The sequence below is a fragment of the Nycticebus coucang genome, chromosome 2 (genome assembly GCF_027406575.1).
Source record: "Nycticebus coucang isolate mNycCou1 chromosome 2, mNycCou1.pri, whole genome shotgun sequence".
NCBI classification, from domain to species: domain Eukaryota; kingdom Metazoa; phylum Chordata; class Mammalia; order Primates; family Lorisidae; genus Nycticebus; species Nycticebus coucang.
Window position 1 is genome coordinate 82,581,819 of NC_069781.1, and position 20,606 is coordinate 82,602,424.

At 36.7% G+C, this 20,606-nt stretch overlaps 1 protein-coding gene across 2 annotated transcripts in view; it reads right to left on the reverse strand.

Annotated features, from left to right (window-relative positions):
* Nucleotides 1-3,301: 3,301 nt before the first annotated feature.
* Nucleotides 3,302-20,606, reverse strand: part of ABHD17B (abhydrolase domain containing 17B, depalmitoylase) — a 51,341-nt gene continuing 34,036 nt past the window's right edge. The window contains exons 2-4 of one of the 2 annotated variants that reach the window (XM_053574996.1): nucleotides 11,967-12,436; nucleotides 8,830-9,009; nucleotides 3,302-4,843 (exon numbers count right to left, since the gene is read on the reverse strand). In XM_053574996.1, coding sequence (XP_053430971.1) covers nucleotides 4,624-4,843; nucleotides 8,830-9,009; nucleotides 11,967-12,433 — 867 coding nt within the window. In that variant the 5' untranslated portion in view covers nucleotides 12,434-12,436 and the 3' untranslated portion in view covers nucleotides 3,302-4,623. The remainder of the gene's footprint in view (nucleotides 4,844-8,829; nucleotides 9,010-11,966; nucleotides 12,437-20,606) is intronic. The other variant, XM_053574997.1, reaches the window with a different exon arrangement.

Genomic DNA, 20,606 nt, shown 5'->3' on the forward strand with positions numbered 1-20,606 from the left:
CACACACACACATCACTTACGAATTCTAATTTACTATCCAATGAATAAGAAGCTGATAAAGAATTTAGAAAGTACTAGAAAAGTAAAATTATGATTAACATTGGAAAGCAAACAAGTTCATGCTGTATAATTCAAAAGCATCATCAGTTTATTACTCTAGATGAATTTGGTAAAGAGGAGACAATGGGATATAGCGCCACTGTTAACAATTAAGATAGTAGACCCTGAGAAAGTCACTTTCCTTCTCTGAATTTGTTTCTGCACCTGTAAAATGAAGAGATTGAGCTATGCCATCTCTAATTCATAAAAAATTGCTCTAAGTTTTTCTATATAGAATGTATAAATACACAAAGAATATCACCATTTACATGGCAATAGCCGTTAGTCTATACCTTCTGAAATTCATTTATCAAGCTTCTATATTTATAGAAGTCATCAAGAAAATTTACTGTAATTTTTTTTCTTTTCAGACAAAGTCTCACTTTGTCACCTTTAGTAGAGTATGGTGGCATCATAGCTCATGGCAACCTCAAATTCCTGGGCATGCGTGATTCTCTTGCCTCAGACTCCCGAGTAGCTTGGGACTATAGGCATACACCGCACCAGGCAACTTTTAGAGATGGGGTCTCGCTGTTGCTCAGGCTGGTCTCCAAACTGTGAGCTCAAGAAATCCACCTGTCTTGGCCTCCCAGAGTGCTAGGATTACAGGTGTGAGCCACTGTGGCTGGCCTGTAATTTTTAATCTTAGGTAGGTAAATTTGTACAAGTTAGAAGTCTGGAAATGTGTGAAAATGATAAACTTCTATTTTATTAAAGTTCTTACATACCATTCTGCTTTTTGTACTTATATGATATGGCAGGAGCTATGTACAGTGCTATTTTTCAAGGATTCTCATTACCATCCAGGTTGCACTATGTTAATGTGAACAAAAAGCCAAATATCAAAAGTAGGTATCTGGGGCTACTCTAGCAAAGGTTGAAAATTGATAGGAGTAGGGCCGAGAGATTTTCATATCACATTAGAAATGTAAGGGATTATATTTCTTACTTGGTTCTACTGCTTCATTGCTAGTTGATGAAACAAAGGTCTTGAGAAGTGACTTGCAAGTTCGCTGATCTAGTTTAATGTCCGCTGAGAAAAAAACGCCCAGCTCTGACTGCCAATTCAATTCTTCTATAGTACCTGGTTCTTAAAAACCCATGAGGCAAGTGATGCTCTGGAGTACGTCTAAGAAATCTGAATGGAATATAAAATCTTTAAAAGACTTCATACACAATACACCTAGTTCAACCTTCTATTGAAATTTGGAATTTTTGTGGCACACTTTCAGTTAGATATAATTCTTAGGAGACAACCCCTTTTCCTGATGGACTAATAACCATAAAGTTCTTTCTTATATTGAACTCAAATCTTTTATTTTTTTGACAAAGGGTCTCACTGTGTTGTCCTCGGTAGAGCGTCGTGTCATAGCTCACAGTGACCTCAAACTCTTGGACTCAAGGGATTCTCTTGCTTCAGCCTCCCCATTAGCTGGGACTATAGGCACCCACCACAACGCCTGGCTATTTTTAAGAGATGAAGTCTTGCTCTGGCTCAGGCTGGTCTTGAACCTGAGCTCAGGCAATCCACCCACCTTGGCCTCCTAGAGTGCTAGGATTACAGGCGTGAGCCACTGTACCTGGCCCTGAACTCAAATTTTTTGTTTTTTAACTTTAACCTACTTCTGCTCTGAGAGCCAAAAAAGAGAAATTGTACATTCCTCTCAAATACTTTAAAACAACTATCACCAAGGTAGGTAGATTGCCTGAGCTCATGAGTTCAACACCAACCTGAGCAAGCGCTAGACTGTCTCTAAAAAATAGCCAGGCTTTGTGGTGGGCACCTGTAGTCCCAGCTACTCGGGAGACTGAGGCAAGAGGATCCTGAGCCCAGGATTTTGAGGTTGCTGTGAGCTATGATGCCACATACTCTACCAAGGACGACAAAGTGAGACTCTCTCAAAAAATAACAACAGCTATCATTCCTTAGTCACACCTTTCATCTACCTTAAGGATTCAGTTTACGGGATCATTTCCAAATTGGTGAAACACCTCAGAATTTACGCTAATTTGTAAATTATCTTTTCATTATATCCTAGAATACTAATATTGCAAATGTGGATTGATCAGCATTTTGTATACTGAGATTATTTTCCTATAATGTATTTTTCAGCACCTTAAGTGCTTGTTATTTCTAGAAAGCTAAAAAATCCAATTTTTCATCTATGCAAGCCATTTCATATTTCTATCAATGGCTTTTTATTGTTTCTAGGATAAAGTTGAGGGTCCATGATGCCACCTGTGATTTGTACTAATTAGCTTGCACCAGTGCAGCCTTCGTCCCTATGCCAACCTTTTGCCTTGACTTCTTTTGAGTCTTCATGCATTTCAAATACGCCCTCCTTCCTCTGGGCCAGTGGTTTTCAACCTTCCTAATGCCGTGACCCTTTAATACAGTTCCTGTGGGTTGTGACCCACAGGTTGGGAACTGCTGCTCTAGGCTTCTATGTACTACTCATTTTCTTCAGCCAGGAATGTTTCCTTTGAATCACCCAGATCTAGCCAAGTTTTAGTCATCCTTCAAGCTCAATTTAAATGCCAGTTTCTGGGGCACCCTTCCTTTCCCTGCCCCATCCAAATATACCTTTTACCTGTTATAATTCCCTATACCTGTTGTCTTTTTTTTTTTTTTTTTTACTCTTTCTAGTGTCAGGGAGGGAAGCATGGAAGCCCTTATCAAAAGGGTAACACTTGTGTAATGAGAGTTCTGTTTCCTCAGCCACACTGCAAAATCTACGAGGACATGGAATTCTAGATCTATTCTTACCTAGGAAAGGAGTATATGTGATCTGACATTTAATAACTATTTGCTGAATGAATAAATGAATGAATACTAATTTAGCACAATCAACATACAGATTTCCCTAGGTAATCAAAGAAAATATAAGCGCTGGGTGGTATACTGTATAAGTTACAACACAATTTTGAGAAAAGAAAAACCTCTCCACAAGAAGAAGATGATAAAATGTGGGAAACCAACACCTATAATCCTGCCTTTGAGGGAGACTGAGCTGGGAGGACCTCTTGAGCCCCAAAAGTTTACTACATAGCCAGGGCAACCCTGGGAGATTTTGTCTCCTAAAAAAAAAAAGTAGGAAACTTTAGAACCATATCCTATACTATAATGATCAGTAGTAACATTTTTTAAACTCTTTCAAGTGTCAGGGAAGAAAGCATGGAAGAAGGCAAACAAACACAGCTGAGTGGTGTATTTGCTGTTTTACTGTTAATTTGACACATCTGAACCAAAGCATTCACAATACTTGATATACTTTGAAGAGAATCATATACTATAGTCTTAGACATAACCACAGAACAAGCAGAACAATTAAAACTACATAAGGCCTTAAAATATATCCACAGTGTGTATTATTTCAATATTCATTCATTTACAAATTAGACTACATACCATTAATTTTATTTTTATTCTTCTTTCATTGTTTTATTCAGGCAGGGTTCATTCAAGAAAAGGCAACTTAGTTTGTGTGTGAGCTTTATTTTTTACTATATTGGTTAATACAAAAGTTATGAATTAAATGTTTTCTTATCTTCTGTATCCAGGAGTGAATCCATGTAATATTCAGACAGTAATCCAAAACAATAGTTCCTATTCTTAAAAATAGCCACAGCGAAAGGGGACCAAATAGCCAGTCTGTTTGTGGTCTTGAAGATAGAGTAATGGACTTTCAGGTTCTCATATAATGAAGACTACTGCAATTCTATGATTAGCCAAAACTTAAAAGAACATTGCATACAAAATCATTCTTGAAGCTCCAACTGCCTTTTAAATAACCAAAATGAAAACTTTAAGTAGTTGCCTCACAGTACCAAACTTACATATCAAAAGTAGTTAAGTCAGTGCTGTCAGACTTCTCATTTACAAGGTAACTAATTGGTAAATTAAAAGATGGCATAAAAATTAAGACTTACATCATTTTGGGGGATGAATGTATAATAACCAGTGAATACAGAAAATTCAATGTATTTTACAATAAAATAACCATTTAGACCTTCATCCCTATACAACAGGGTTTAGATTAACTCTAGTGATCTTGCATGTTTTTAAATGTTTTTTTATAGTTTATTCTGAGTACTTGAATTGCTTTAGATATACAGCTTTTTTTTCTTCCAAAAGAAGATTACATTTGTATACCAGGATAAGATTTAGTTCATTGAGATGTTTTAAAAATACTTATAAATTTGTTTGATATGCAAAAGCATTTGGCAATACTTTTACAGCATTTGATTTTATAGAATTAAAATTTCTTACAGTACTCATCTTGATGTTTAAAAAAAATTCACAGAAAAAATATAAATTATACAGCCTAACTGCATGATATTGTTATTTCCAGTTCTAGTTCTGGTAATTAAAACCTTCATTAAGTCTGTTAACAAATCATTACCTGTACATTTATGAAGGCAACTGACATGATTTGCAAACAAAACCTTCAGGTTTTATGTTATTTACCAAAGAGTGCAGTTTAGCAAGAAAAGAAGACCGAGTATGCAAATTTACAGAATATTTTACAAATTTACCAGTTCCTGTGACACAAACTGTTTCAACCTTTCCAGGTACTGTCCATAAAGTTCCACATCATTGTGACCTGCGCCCTCAACCCACAGAGGCTCCACAGGTCTTTGGCAACGCTCAAACAATGCAAGGCCATGCGAAAAGTCAATGACTTCATCTTCAGTCCCATGAATTATTAACACTGGAGAGGTTATCTTAGAGATTTTGTCAATGCTATAGGAAAAAAGGAAGAGGGGAAAATTCAATAAAGTATGTAAAAGAACATAAAACAAATTTTCTTGTGCTATAGTAGAGAATTCAAACATCACAAGTGTAGTAATCAGTTCAGAGGAGAGCATGTCTCTTGGATTTCTAGTAAGATTCAAAAGTTGCCTATCTTAAGATTATCCATGGAAGTTACCTTTACTGCATTTATGTTTTGGTGGAATCACTCACTGCTACTGTCACCTTAGTGGGCATCTTTCTATAATGTTGATTTTTAGAGAGGACAAAACTAAAGACTCTATCAATTATGTGCCTAACTTCATTTCATCATTTTCTGCACTCATTGTATTATTTTTCTCTCCTGATCTACTATAATGATAGCAAAATGTTTTGTTTTTTTTTGTTCTTGTTTGAGAATATAAACATAAAAACAGTGAGAACATACTAAAATATAGTGAAATTTTGAAGCTGGAAAGAAGATGAACTGATGTTAGAACAGATTTAAAGGAGAGAAGGAAACACAATTTTAAGTAAAATAGAAAGTAAAGAACCAACCCAATTTATATCACACAGAATACTTCAGGAAGGCTAAGGCATTACAAAAGACAGGTGACTAAAATATTTTAGTCACCTGCAAATAGGAATTGTTGAAAGTCTAAAAAATAGCTTCCTGGGCAGCACCTGTGGCTCAAGGAGTAGGGCGCCAGCCCCATATACCGGGGGTGGCAGGTTCAAGCCCGGCACTGGCCAAAAACTGCAAAAAAAAAAAAAAGAAAGAAAGAAATAGCCCCCCAATCCCCAGGGTCTTCGGCCCCACCCCCATCCCCTTTTTTTCCGACAGGGTCTCTCTCTGTCACTCAAGCTAGAATACAGTGGTGTGACTATTGCTCACTCCAACTTTGAACCTCTAGGCCAAGCAACCCTCCTGCCTCAGCTTCGAGTAGCTAGAACCACAGGTGTGTGCCACCATACCAGGCTAATTAAAAAAATTTTTTTTATAAAGATGGGGTCTTGCTATGTTTCCCAGGCTGGTTAAGACTCCTGGACTCAAGCAATCTTCTCAATACTTGGCCTCCAAAAGTCCTGGGATCACAGGCGTGAGATATTTTGTCTAGTCACTTCTGCCTCTTTACACAGCTGGGTAATTGCCCTCCCTCACACTAGAGATGTGTGTGGATTAGGAAACTGCCAGAGTTTAGAGCAGACATATAGAAACCAACCAAGAAAATACGAAATTTATTGGCTATTATGGACCCATTTTCACCACTTGGCTCCCAGAATGCTGGTAGCAAGGCTTTTGTCCTCCAACAAGGAGTTTTAGAAAGAGCCTTTAGAGATTATATCAGATCAGTTCTTTTGTCCCTCATTCTTACATATAAAGAACAGACAACCAAGAATTAACAATTTTCCTTTATTTGGAGATAGAGTCCTCTTTTTTTTTTGTTGCAGTTGTCATTGTTGTTTTAGTAGATCTGGGCTGGGTTTGAATCTGCCATCCCAGGTGTATGTGGCTGGCACTCTACCCACTGAGCAACGGGCACAGCCTGAAGAAACAATTTTTATAAAGGCAACTTGGAGGAAATAAAGGGCACAGAGAAGAAAGTTTATAAACAATTCTTTTAAAGACTCTCTAAAGAGAGAGACACATAAGCACAAAATGAAAATGAAATTTTGAAAAGAAGAAAATCATCAATGAAATAATTTAAAGACTCATTTGGTAAGAAAAAATACTTGGACATTTCAAAACTATTAAGAAATGAGAAAAAGGCTCAGCGGGTAGGGCGCCGGCCCCACATGCCGAGGGTGGTGGGTTCAAACCCGGCCCTGGCCAAACTGCAACAAAAAAATAGCCGGGCGTTGTGGCGGGCGCCTGTAATCCCAGCTACTTGGGAGGCTGAGGCAAGAGAATCGCCTAAGCCTAGGAGTTGGAGGTTCCTGTGAGCTGTGTGACGCCACGGCACTCTACCAAGGGTGATAAAGTGAGACTCTGTCTCTACAAAAAAAAAAAAAAAAAAAAATGAGAAAAAAAAAGAAATGAGTATATAATTGTGATGGATGTGTTACTTAGTTCAATGTAAGCATTTCACATTGTATATCAAAGCGGTACCCTGAACCCCATAAATGCATCCATGTACAAAGTTATGATTTAATAAAAAATAATTAAAAAAAAATACTTGGGTGTACTGTCTGCTGTCACATTAAAACCTAAATACAAAATGAAAATATATAATTTTTGATACAACTGCACCCTAGAGTGAGACTTAGTTTCAAAAATAAATACATATACAATTTTTTTTTTTTTTTTTAAGACAGAGTCTCACTTTGTCACCCTCAGTAAAGTGCCATGGCATCACAGCTCATAGCAACCTGAAACTCTCGGGCTTAAGTGATTCTCTTGCTTCAACCTCCTGAGTAGTTGGGACTACAGGCATCCACAATGCCTGCTATTTTTAGAGATGAGGTCTTGAACTTGTGAGCTTAGGTGATCCACTGCTTCGGTCTCCCAGAGTGCTGGTATTATAGGTGTGAGCCACAGCGCTTGGCCCTTTACAATTTTTTTCAAATAGTTTATTTTTTTGAGATAAAGTCTCATTATGTTGCTCTTGGTAGAGTGCCGTAGTGTCATAGCTCACAGCAACTCAAACTCTTGGGCTCAAGTGATTCTCTTTCCTCAGCCTCCCAAGTAGCTGGGACTACAGGCACCCGCCACAATGCCCAGCTATTTTTTGGCTGTAGTTGTCACTGTTGTTTGGCAGGCCCAGGCTGGATTCAACCCGCCAGCTCCAGTGTATGTGGCTGACGCCCTAGCCGCTGAGCTACAGGTGCCGAACCCAGATAGTTTATTGTTAGTGTTGCTTTATTGATGCCCCAGAAATTAAAGAGGGAGCTAGACAGAAGCAATGTAATGCATGTATCTACGATTATCTAAAACATCTAAACCAAACTCAAAATAAGAAATTCTTTGCATTGCTGCCAATTGGGGAAAGGAAAAAAGACTGAACTTGCCAGCTTTTCCCATCTTGCCTTCTTTCAAAAAAATAGGCCATTAATTTTTTTTCAATATGAAGAGGAGCACCTCCTATCGTGAGAAGCATGAAGAAGTAGCTGCCTTTCTTTCAAATCCACCTAATGCTGTGTTTACAGGCTTTGTGGCAGCAATACTTACTCTAATTAAAGAGTCAACTTTTCTTGCAATTCACTTCTTTTGTAAATTTAATATCATTAGTTAGATATTATTCACTCCTTTTCCTGCCTACCTGTTCCTCACTTCCAATATTATGTGTCTCACTGAATGGTACCATCATCTATTAGCAGTTCAAGGCAGACACCTTGGCAGTCATATTTAAGCTTTTCTCTTTAGAATCTCTCATCCAGTCTGACATTTGGTTCTGTTAATTTTATATCTCAATTCATTCCCTTGTCTCCAGTATTAGTGCCATTTGCCAGTGGTATATGTATAAAGCCCTTAACCCTTTTCATCTGAATTACTATTGCTCAAGTATTTAAGCCTCCTGATTGGTCATATGCATGATGAAAAAAAAATTCCCGGGCGGCGCCTGTGGCTCAAGGAGTAGGGCACCGGTCCCATATGCCGGAGGTGGCAGGTTCAAACCTAGCCCGGCCAAAAAAAAGAAAAAAAATTCCCTCAAAAGTTTCTTGGAACAGAATTTTTTTTTTGTTCTGAGACAGAGTCACACTCCGACGCTCCAGTCTACAGTGCCATGGTATCAGCCTAGCTCACAGCAACCTCAAACTCCTGGACTCAAGCCATACTCCTGCCTCAGCTGCCTGAGTAGCTGGCATTATAGGCACCTGCCACAACACCTGGCTAATTTTTCTATTTTTAAGAGAGATGGGGTCTCGGTCTTGCTCAGGCTGGTCTGGAATTTCTGAGCTCATGTGATCTTCCTGCCTCCATCTCCCAGAGTACTAGGATTTCAGGCGTGAGCCACTGCACCCGGCCACAGTAGAACTATTTTGAACATCACACTTACTTTGGGAATGCATCAAAACAGTAGGTCTTCTTGGTATCAGGAAAAGCAACTCGCATTCCCGAGGTCAAAGGAGAATGAAGAATAACAGCAGCACTCTCATACCGAGCAGCGAGGTCCACAGACGGTACAGTCCCTATACTTTGGCCATATATAATCACATTTTCAGGGCGAATGCCATATCTATAAAGTCCAGAAATTAAAAGAAAAAGTTGGAGTGGTATGAAATGTTCCATCATTCCTAAGAATCTCAGAATGAGAAGTTAACTAATTTGTAATTAAAATTTAAATTTCTTAGCCATCATCATTTTTAATGTTAATAAAAACATTAAATAAGGGAATGAGAATAAAATTTATATTCTCAGTTTATGTTTTTCAGTTTTATCTTTTGGAAAAGTAATTGCTGAGGTGTTTTAAAATTTCAATCTTAAGTAATGAATTTAGTAAATCATTTATTAAAACACAATAATGCAACCTAGCACACTGTTGACTATGTCTTGAACACATCACTAATATTTAGACAAACTGATGTTTAATAGTTATGGAGCATTTCTTTTCTATTCAATATAACAAGTTTATTTCTCTAGATATCAAAAGTGGTTCATTTTATTTTCTGAAATTGGTCATATTGATGAAATGCTACATATAATTATATTAGGAAATAAATGTGTACAGTTTTATTCAAGAGCAAATTACTATTTTTCTTGAAATGTGCCTTTGCTTAGGTGTAGAAATAATGATTGAAAGATGAATCAGGATTCCAAATGCTGTATGGTCCAATTATTTATAATTAGACTTCATGCTAAAGTCTTGAGTATGGTTTTATCCCCTTTAAAATGGTTGCTGATTTAAATATGTGAATTCATTGATTCAATAAATATTTATTTATTGGGTACCTACTATGTTGAAGAAATTATTTGTCTACAGTGTAACTGTCCCAAGTGTAAACTGTTGTTAGTATATGTGAGGTCTACAGGAGCTAATAAATGTGGGGTTAAAGGTTATAGTGGCAATAAATACCCCTTTCCATTTAGAAGGGAGACAGCAGTCAAATTCTTGGAAGCTAAGAGCCATTTGCACAATAGCATCTAGTCTTTTGGAAAGGTAAGAGCTTTCTGAGATTCTGAACATTCACCAGGAAAGAGCAAGGCAAATTGTCCATGGGTTCTCTTCCAGGAGTAAAAGACTATTTCAAGCACACAGGTAGTTTCTTCCAATCAGTCCTATGAAAGTGTTGGACATGACCAGAAGGGAGGTTCCATTTACTACATACAGACTGACTCTAAATGTCAGTAAACTCAGAAATAGGAGTTAGAAAGAACTTTAGCAACCCATTTAATCTAGCCCAGCTGCTTAATGAGCAGATGTTCAAAGTCATAGTAAGCTAGTCAGAGATCTATAATTAGAACTTAGGTATACTGACTCCCAGAGCAATGTGTTTTCCATTATAACACAAAGACAAGGAGGACCAAGGATTGTGGAGGAAAGCTGTATAGTAAATGCCAGGCCCTTATTTTCTGTTGATCCATCAGAAGGTCAGAAACTGAGGTTAGTAGGGATATTCCATTTTCCCGAAAAGGACATCATTAAAATAATAATTACTTAGGTTCATTATTCATTATTTCTTTCCTGGTTACTTAGGTTTAACTTCTTTTATCGGGTAAGAGGAATGTATTCAAATTACACACATTTTTTTTTTAAATTACACACATTTTATTAGATGACAGAATTGTAGAAGTGAAAAGGATCTGAGACCATTTAACTCAACCTCTTCATTAAAGAAATGAAACAGTTCAGGGAAATTAAATAAATTTTCCCAAACGATCTACACTTAGCTAACATCTTCAGCTCTTTTTAAGGTTCAACACAAGGGAAAATGTAACTTAAAATTTCTAAAATACAAGTGTTAAAATAGTATGTGGGATTATTTGCAAATCAGTCTTTGTCCCTCATTAATATTGGTCAAATATGTTTAAATAAGATCAATCAAGACTAGGAATCATTTTAGAAAGTTTCCTTCAAACTAATATCTGACAAGATTAAAAAAAGAAATCATAGTTAAACTGACCCCTCGAAAAGTTTTTTTATACACAGACATAGAAAACTGAACACTAATTTTTGTTTTGTTTTGTTTTGAGACAGAGTTTCACTCACAGTTGCCCTTGGTAGAGTGCCGTGAGATCACAGCTCATAGCAACCTCAAACTTTTGGGTTTAAGTGATTCTTATGCCTCAGCCTCCTGAGTAGCAGGGACTACAGGCACCCACAACATCTGGCTGTTCTCTTAGAGACAGAGTCTTGCTCTTGCTTAGGCTGGTCTTGAATGCCTGAGCTGAAGCAATCTACCCACCTAGGCCTCCCAGAGTGCTGAGATTATAGGTATAAGCCAACATGTCTTGCTCTTTAACAGTTTTTTTTTTTTTTTTATTGTTGGGGATTCATTGAGGGTACAATAAGAGGGATTACAATTGTTAGGTAAAGTCCCTCTTGCAATCATGCTCTTTAACAGTTTTAAATTTACAAATGAAACAGTAATTTTACCATCCTCCCTGTGAAATCATTACCTATTATTCACCACCTATTTTTTTTAGTCTTCTGATATGTTTTCATATCATTTTAATTCATTTAAGAATCCCCTTTATATATAGAACTTTGCCATAAGAGAATAACTTTATTATATTTCTTGGAGAGAAAAATTGTTTTAAAGACATTCTCTAAAAAAAATCCAAAACTATTCCTGTGAACCCATTAATATTTAAACATTAAATTAGAAAAACATCAAGCTTTTTTTGTCTTCTAGCTTCAGCTTGAAATGCTACAACTTTGAATAAGCAATTTTATGTCATACTCCAAAAAAAAGTTTATAAAACCAAATATTTGTCATCAGGTTTAAGTTTTTATAATAATCATATATACAACACACGTGTTAAGGCAGACAAACACACTTAAAGTGCCTTATTTTTTTTGCTATTATGAGAAATTTAAAATTGTAGTTTAGCCATTCATAAGTACATACTGGCAAGACCTCTATACAGCAGTTTAAGATATGTATAATAGAAACAGCTTTTATTTTATTCTCACACAGGACAATTCTAGTCAACCACTATAAACATAAAGAATAATTTTCAGTCACAATTTACCTTGTCCTTAGAGCAAGCCAAGCAGCTTCAATGTCTGCATAGAGATTCTTCTCTGTTGGTTTCCCAGAACTTGCACCATATCCAGAATAGTCATATGAGAATATATTACAATTAATTCGTGATCCTAGTCCTATGTAAAAGCTGCTCATCTGACCAAGGTCAACAGCATTTCCATGTGAGAAGAGCAAAGTGTATTTGGCATTGGGTGAGCAACGCACAAACATACAGGCAATCCTATTGCCTTTACTGGTTCTAGTCATGAAACACTCAATAGCATCTTTTTCTCTAGAAGAGTATTGCCAGTCTGCTCGTTCTGATAGATGTAAAGTCCAGCGGCTTCCACTTTCATCACACATCAGTGTGTAAGTTGGATCAGGTGGCAAAAATGCTAATTTTGAAGCAATTTTCCCTGGGCAAGGTGGACAGCAGAAGAGGCAACACAGTTCACTAAACGAAAGATTGTTCATCTTCTGAAAAAGAAAGGGAGACAATAAATGTTTTAATAACTGAGGGTAGATTTTACATTCTCATATAAAGTTAAAACAAAGACATGGGTAAATTTATTAGTGACTGATGACTACCAAGAAAAACTAAGGTAGAGAATTCATACTTTCCAATTTCAAAACTTACTACAAAGCAATAGTAATCAAGAAGGTAGACAAATATATCTAAGGAATAGAACTAAATATTATGCAGAAATAAACTCTAACATTTATGGTCAGTTGATTTTTGACAAGAGTGCCAAAAGAATTCAATAATGAAAGAAGTCTTTTTCAATAAATGGCAAAGAGGCAACTTGATAACTATATGCAAAAGAATGAAATTTTACATCCATTTTACATCACAAATAAAAATCATCTCAAAATGGGTTAAAGACTAAATGCAAGGTCTAAACTATAAAGCTCTTAGAAGAAAATACAGGCATACATCTCTGTGACCTTGGGTTAAGAAATAGTTTCTTAGACATGATGCTGAAAGCACAAGTAACAAAGAAAAAAATAAAGATAAATTAGGCTTCAAAATTAAAAACTTTTGTGTTTCAAAGGACACCATCCAATAAAAAGACAATTTACTGAGTGGGAGAAAATATATGCAGAACATATATCTAATGAAAGGTTTGTATTTAGAATATATAAAAAACCTTAGAATTCAGCAATAAAAACACAACTCAATAAATGGGCAAAGGGATATGAATAGACATTTCTCTAAAGATGTACAGATGGCCAATAAGCATGTGAAAAGATGCTCAATCACTGGGGAAATGCAAATCAAAACCACAATGAGATACCACTTGATACCCATTAGGATAGTTGTTAAAAAAAGATAACAAGTGTTGGTTAGGGTGTGGAGAAACTGGAACACTCACCCACTGCTGGTGGGAAGAAAAATGGTCCAACCATTTTAGAAAACAATCATTTGATCAAGCAATTCTACTACCAGGAAAAAAGAGAACCTATGTCCACACAAACACTTACTCATGAGTGTTAGAAGCATTTTTCATAATAGCTAAAAAGTGGAAACAAGGCAAATATTCATTAACTGATGAATGGATAAACAAAAACATGACACATCCAAACAGTGTAATAGTATTTGGTGATAAAAAGGAATTAAGTATTGATTTTTGTTACAACTTAGATGAACTTTAGAAAATTATGCTAAGCAAAAGTAGCTAGTTATAAACAATCATTTATTGTATAGTTCCATTTATATGAAATGCCCAGAACAGGCAAATCAATACAGACAGAAAGTAGGTTAGTGATTGTCTAGGGATCCAGGGGACAGAAGGGATGGAGAGCAATGGTTAAAAAGTAGGGAGTTCCTTTTGGGGTAGTAATAAAAATGTTCTAAAATTGATTTGAGGCTTGGCACCTGTAGCACAGGGGTTACAGTGCCAGCCACATACACTGAAGTTGGTGGGTTTGAACCCAGCCCAGGCCAGCTAAAACAGCAATGACAACTGCAACAAAAAATAGCCGGGTGCTATGTGGGCACCTGTAGTCCCAGCTACTTGGGAGGCTGAGGCAAGAGAATTGCTTAAGCCCAAGAGTTGGAGGCTGCTGTGAGCTGTGACGCCACAGCACTCTACCAGGGTGACAAAGTGGGACTCTGTCTCAAAAAAAAAAAAAAAATTTGATTTGAGTGGTGGTTGTGCAATTTGGAATTGTGTATCTCAAATGGGTGAGTTTTATGGAAAGTGAATTATATCTTAACAAAGCTGTTAACCAAATAAAAGAAGTCTATGGAAAGCTAAAGGAATTTTGGGAAGAAAAAAAATACACATATTTGCAGGTATCTGGGAATTTTCCTTTTCAGATAATAAAATACATTACACAAAGTTAGTGATAGACTAGTGCTGGCACAGAAACAGATCTAGTAACAGAACTTATAAATGAATCCACATATGAATGGAAATGGGGTATTACACAGCTGGTTTCTCAAAGCTGTAAGAAATATTTAGCACATTGTGCTGGGGAAACTTATCAGAAGGGGTAAAATAGTTGAATCCCTACCTCTCAGTATGTAGAAAGCAAACTCCAGACTGAATATAAACCTAAAGAGCAAAACTAATAAAACAAAAAATGTATATAAACTAACTCCACTAAACACAAAACATTGGTAGATTTAGTTTCATTCAATTAAAGGATTTCTTTTCAATGAAAAATGTCTTGTGAAAGATAATTTCATCACTCTAAACGTCCAAGTTAATACTTAAAACAAATGGGCAAAAGATATGAATAAGGCAGTTTACAGAAAGATAAATTCACATGGCAAACAAGTATTCAAAGAAAGGCTCCAATTTTGAGAGAACTACAAGAAACAGTACTTTAAAACTACAAAGAAAAAAAATCAGAAAGCTGAGCAATATGGTGAGAATGGGAGAAAACAGGAATCTTTGTGAACTGCTTGGTAAGCCATTCAAGTTTACCAAGGCCCCAGAGAATCTCACTGTTGGCTACATACTCCCAGGAAACACTTGCATGGGTCCTTAAGGTAATAAATAATACAAGGCTAATCATGGCAGCATTATTTGTGTTGAGGCCTGAGAAGCAACACAGATTCTATCCCTGTGAAAATGAGTAAGTAAATGTTTTGGAGGCATATAATTGAAAATGATACAGAATCAGAAGCAATAACATTTGATTACAGCTTAAAGAAATATAGTTCTGGGCAGCGCCTGTGGCTCAGTGAGCAGGGTGCCAGCCCCATATACCGAGGGTGGCGGGTTCAAACCCGGCCCAGGCCAAACTGCAACAAAAAAATAGCCAAGCGTTGTGGCAGGCGCCTGTAGTCCCAGCTACTCGGGAGGCTGAGGCAGGAGAATCGCCTAAGCCGAGGAGTTGGAGGTTGCTGTGAGCTGTGTGACGCCACGGCACTCTATGAGGGCGATAAAGTGAAACTCTGTCTCTACAAAACAAAACAAAAAAGAAATATAGTTCTGGGTGAAAAAAAGGGAACAGATCTATAATACCATTAGCATATTAAAAAATAAACACTACGTATCTTCATATCTAAGGGTATGCATATTAGAGTATGCTTATGCAAGAGGAAATTGTGGAGGGAAAAAACAATACAAAGGAAAATGAGAGCAGGACTTAAACGTTCAGACTGATAATATGCCAAGAACTAGGTAGATCAGAAGTTCTAGAAAACAACTATTATTCCATCTGTTTGCTTACCATTGGACCTCTAGTGCAGTACCTGACACGGATTTCTAATATTTTGTGAATGAATGAGTTAGCAAATTAATAAGATTAACTGAACTCTCTGAACCTAAGAAGCTTCCACAAAAGAAAAAAAAAATTACTAAACCTACATGTTAAGAAAGGATACAAAAATATTTTGTGACTCTTACTTTGGTTTTTCATATGGGGGCAAAGTAAAAGCTGTCAAATTAAAATCTATGAACCTAAGGTAGCTGAGGTGGAAATGCACTGCTAGTTACTAAAAGTATTCAGTGCACTCTGAAGCACAGAATAGGAACAGTCATTCAGGAAGGATAGAAGGTATCTTGTCCCTCCTTGAAATCAATATGCAAAAGGAAAGGTCACCTCAATGTGCCTTTGTGGCATAGTTTTCCTTCTGGCAGAAGACTCTTTCTTCAGAGTTTCTTCAGTTATAGCAGGAAGAAAAACTGCATGAAAACAATAATTTAAAAATGTCCCTAAGTAGGGCGGGGTCTGTGGCTCAGTGGGTAGGGTGCCAGACCCCATATACCGAGGGTGGCGGGTTCAAACTCGGCCCCACCCAAACTGCAACCAAAAAAATAGCCGGGTACCCGTAGTCCCAGCTACTTGGGAGGTGGGGCAAGAGAATCGCCTAAGACCAAGAGCTGGAGGTTGCTGTGAGCTGTGACGCTACAGCATTCTACCGAGGGCAATAAAGTGAGACTCTATCTCTAAAAAAAAAAAAAAAGTCCCGGGTAGAATGACCTACTATATATATATCTCCTTCTCTAACAGAAGAAATTACTGACAGTCATTACATTTCTGATGTAATGACTAATTTTTGAAAATGTTTCCCTTTGATCTCCTTATAATAAATAGTCTCTTGGTAATGCAGACCAATGTATATTACTACCATATGGGGTAGTAATCTACAAAGGACAACTGATTCTTTTAAGGTTTAATATTTTGTTTACTGAACAGAATTATTTCTCAAAAGTCTTTTAAAGCAGAGTTAGAGAAAACTTAAATGCTTTAAATAAGAATGCTTGCATCTTTTCTCCATTTTGTGTGATATGTTGACAATTATGTTTCAAAAGATAATATCTATGCTCATTTAAAGTCTTATCCTATTTACAGTGTAAACAGTACATTGTTATATGATAAACCATTAAAATTTTGACATACTGCGTTTCATGTTAAGAATGACATTCTAAAATCCAAGCTGAATTACTTTGAATCTGGCTGGGAGTGTATTATCATCTTACGTAATCTATAGTAGCATTCGGCAAAGTATAGCCACATGTGAAATCTTGAGTGCTATGGTTTTGAGAGCTATAAGCATCACAAAGTTCAGTGCATTCAGAGAAACTGAATAATCACCTTGAAAAAAAATCACTAATTGTAACTTAGAAAGAAGGTGCTTAGTATGATGATTCTTCTTTTTGGGGGGAGAGAGAGTCTCACCTAGTCACCTTAGCTCACAGTAAACTCAAACTCTTGGGTTTCAGTGATCCTCTTGCCTCAGCCTCCTGAGTAACTGGTACTATAGGCATCCTCCACAATGCCCAGTTAGAGATGGAGTTCTCACTCTTGCTCAAGCAATCCACTTCCTTGCCTTCCCAGAGTGCTAGGAGTACAATTGTGAGTCATAACGCCCGACATAGATGTTTTAACACATTTTCTATTTTACCTGTGTATGCCTTTTGCAGAAATATAATCTGTGAAACTCTTTAAGGTAGGTTATATTTTTCTTTTATAGGCCATTACAGGAATCAAAACTTAGGTCTGGTAGGGCCGGGTTGCAATGGCGAATGCCTGTAATCCTAGCACTCTTGGTGGCAGAGGTGGGTGGATTGCTTGAGTTCAGGAGTTTAGACCCCTGTTTCTACTAAAAATAGAAAAATTAGCTGGGTATTGTCATAGCCTGGGGCATCAGAGTAAGACTGTCTCAAAAAAACACCCCTCAGGTCTCCTAGCTAGAAAAACTCAACTCTGCTTGAAGATACAGACTGCATGAACCATGCTACATGGGAATGGAAGTATATAAATTTAGGGAACGTTTTAAAAAAGTTATTAGATTTTTTTAATGTTTCAGATTGAAAGGAGAAATTTGGGTATAATTATTTTTTGAAAAAGGGATCATGTTGGATACTTTTTAGGCAAAGTTACAGTTTTTCAACACTGATAAGATTCTAGATATACTTACAGTAAATGTATCTAGAGTCGACTTGAAAACACCCTAAGAAATGAGAGCTTCGTTGGTAAATTGATCAAATGCCTTAATAATTGCTAGTTTAGTAAAGTTTAGAGAAGTTTCTCAAAAGGGAAAAATTTACGGGGCAACGCCTAAGTAAGATTTCTTTCCTACTGGTGAGAAAAGCTGAACTTGAAAAAAGAAAAAAGAAAAAAAAGTGAGGTGAAAATGACAAGCATCTATTCAGAGACATCATAATAGTCTTGGTCTTAGTGCAAGTTATGAACTTATTTTCTAGTAAAAAAATGTTAGGCAGCAAGGATCAGAAATGAGGAAGTTAGATCTATGATGATATAGTAGAAGGTGAAAATTAAGGCTGAAGAGCCTGTAAGGTCTGCCAAGCAAACTAATTTTGGTCTCAAGTCCTACATAGTTCAATGCAGCCCTTTCTATTACTTTCAGTGTCCCTCAGTTTCTTGGTACTACTAGACACAGAACTACATCTAACACAGGTGCCTCTACCTACATATGTTATTTAAATTTCAATTAATTAAAATTAAATATATTCAGTTCCTCAGTCACATTAAGCCACATTGTACTGTGTAGAATGAACATTCCCTTTACTACAGGAAAGTCTTACCGGGCAGTGCTAAACTAGAACCTTTGATCCCTAGACCATCCAGAACGAAAGGTTTACATGGTTTATATCCATGTTAGCTAGCTTCTTCTTCTTCTTCTTCTTTTTTTTGGAGACAGTCTCACTTTGTCAACCCCTGGTTGAGTACCATGACGTACAGGCCATAGCAACCTCCAACTCTTGAGCTTAAGTGATTCTCCTGCCTCAGCCTCCCAAGTAGCTGGACTACAGGTGCCAGCCAAATGCCTGGCTGTATTTTTGTTGTAATTGTCATTGATGTTTAGCTGGCCTAGGCTGGGTTCAAACCCACCAGACTTGGTGCATGTGGCCAGTGCCATAACCAACAACTGTGCTACAGCCGCAGAGCCAATCTTAGCTAGCTTCAAATGCTGGAGCTCCTTGCTTCTTGACCTTTCAATTAAAGTACATACAGGCACTTTGATGGTTTCTGCTGGTCACCCTCGGTAGAGTGCTATGGTATCACAGCTCATAGCAATCTCAAACTCTTGGGCTCAAGTGATTCTCTTGAAAATTAACAAAGTACTGATCTAAATCCGACTACTTACACAATACTGTTTTCAAAAACTTTCTCTTGACAAAAAACATTACAACAAACTTATTTTAACCCAATTCTAACGCAAAAGCTATTTTATTAAAAAGGAGCAGTGCAAATCCATTAGCCTATCTATAAATTTTAAGGCATGAACTTGGGATTCATGTTCTTAAAATGCCCAAGTTGCAAGTATACTGGAAGAAACCTCAGTGGGGGGTGGGGGAAGACGCTTGAGATTGTTAGCTGACAAATTTCTGAATGTGGCCCCAAACAGTTATCTACACACTTTTAATCCTGATGATACACTACTAGAGCAATGCCCTAACAAGTGAACCAACTCGTCCAGATTAAGCAGTAGGACAGGTCGTAGATTTTTGCATATGCTAATACCACATATTCCCATAAAACTTTTGATGACCGGAAAGCCTAAACTAAACATGAACCAACCCACCCCCTAATCATCAGCTCTTGGCAATTTTATTCTAAGACTCCAAACCATGCTTTTCCTCAAAGTTCACAGAAAGATTGGTCTAGAAAGATTCCACAAAGGTTCCCTATTCATTTATAAGTAAAATATGTTCCCGAGAAATTTTTCAGGTGAGTATATTTAAAACTTCTTTTTAAACTCATTTTTCAGGTGAGTAAACTTACAACTTCTTCCAACTCAAACCTCAGCTTCACTCCAATATTCAATACCTTTCACACGATCTAACATGAACAATACCACAATAGAATGTAATCAAACTAGTCGAAAATTTCAGACAAACTTAAGGATGATTGATTACAAATGATGAACATAATCTTTTGAAAAAAGGCTCAAATTACTGGTTTGAATTTCTAAGATTTATAAGAAAAGATTACAGGTCAATACAGAGCATGAACAGTACCAAATCAGCTATTCTTTACCAAGTAGTAAATAAAATAAGCTGTTCCAATCAAGTCAAAAAAACGTCATTAAACCATAAAGCTTTTGTTTTTAGTCAGCTGAAATTGTCATGAAACATATTAGAGCTAGCTAGAGTCAAAAGGTAGAAATGCAAATGGTGAATAACCCTACTACTTTGTTAAAATAAATTATTAAACAAGGTGCACAATTGGGATCTGATGTTTAAAAAAATAACATTGCAATTATGAAAATATTATAAGACATAATTTAAAAAATTCAAAATACACAGTTAAAAATATTTTTAAAAGTATCCTCATCAGGCTAAAATAAGGATTGGTTAAAAGTCAATGTAAGAATTTACTTCCCTACATACCCAACCCACCAACTCACAAGACTACAGGTTTATATCAGAAGAACCTGAGGAATCAAGACTAGCTGGTTACACAGGGAAGTTGAGGGAATAGGAAGGATGTGTGTGACAACGAAGGGGAAGATCCTCTTCCAAATGGGATATCAACAAGAAGCAGCAATAGAGAATCATTATCTAGGGAAAGAGGTAAAACATCAAAACAGTTGTTCACAGGGCAGGGGACAAGACTTGCCAATTTTTGTAACAAATACTGTAGAATTATTTGGCTTCCTAATCATGTGCATGCATTAAACTGATTAAAAGTAAAAACTTAAAACTTCTTCCAACTCAAACCT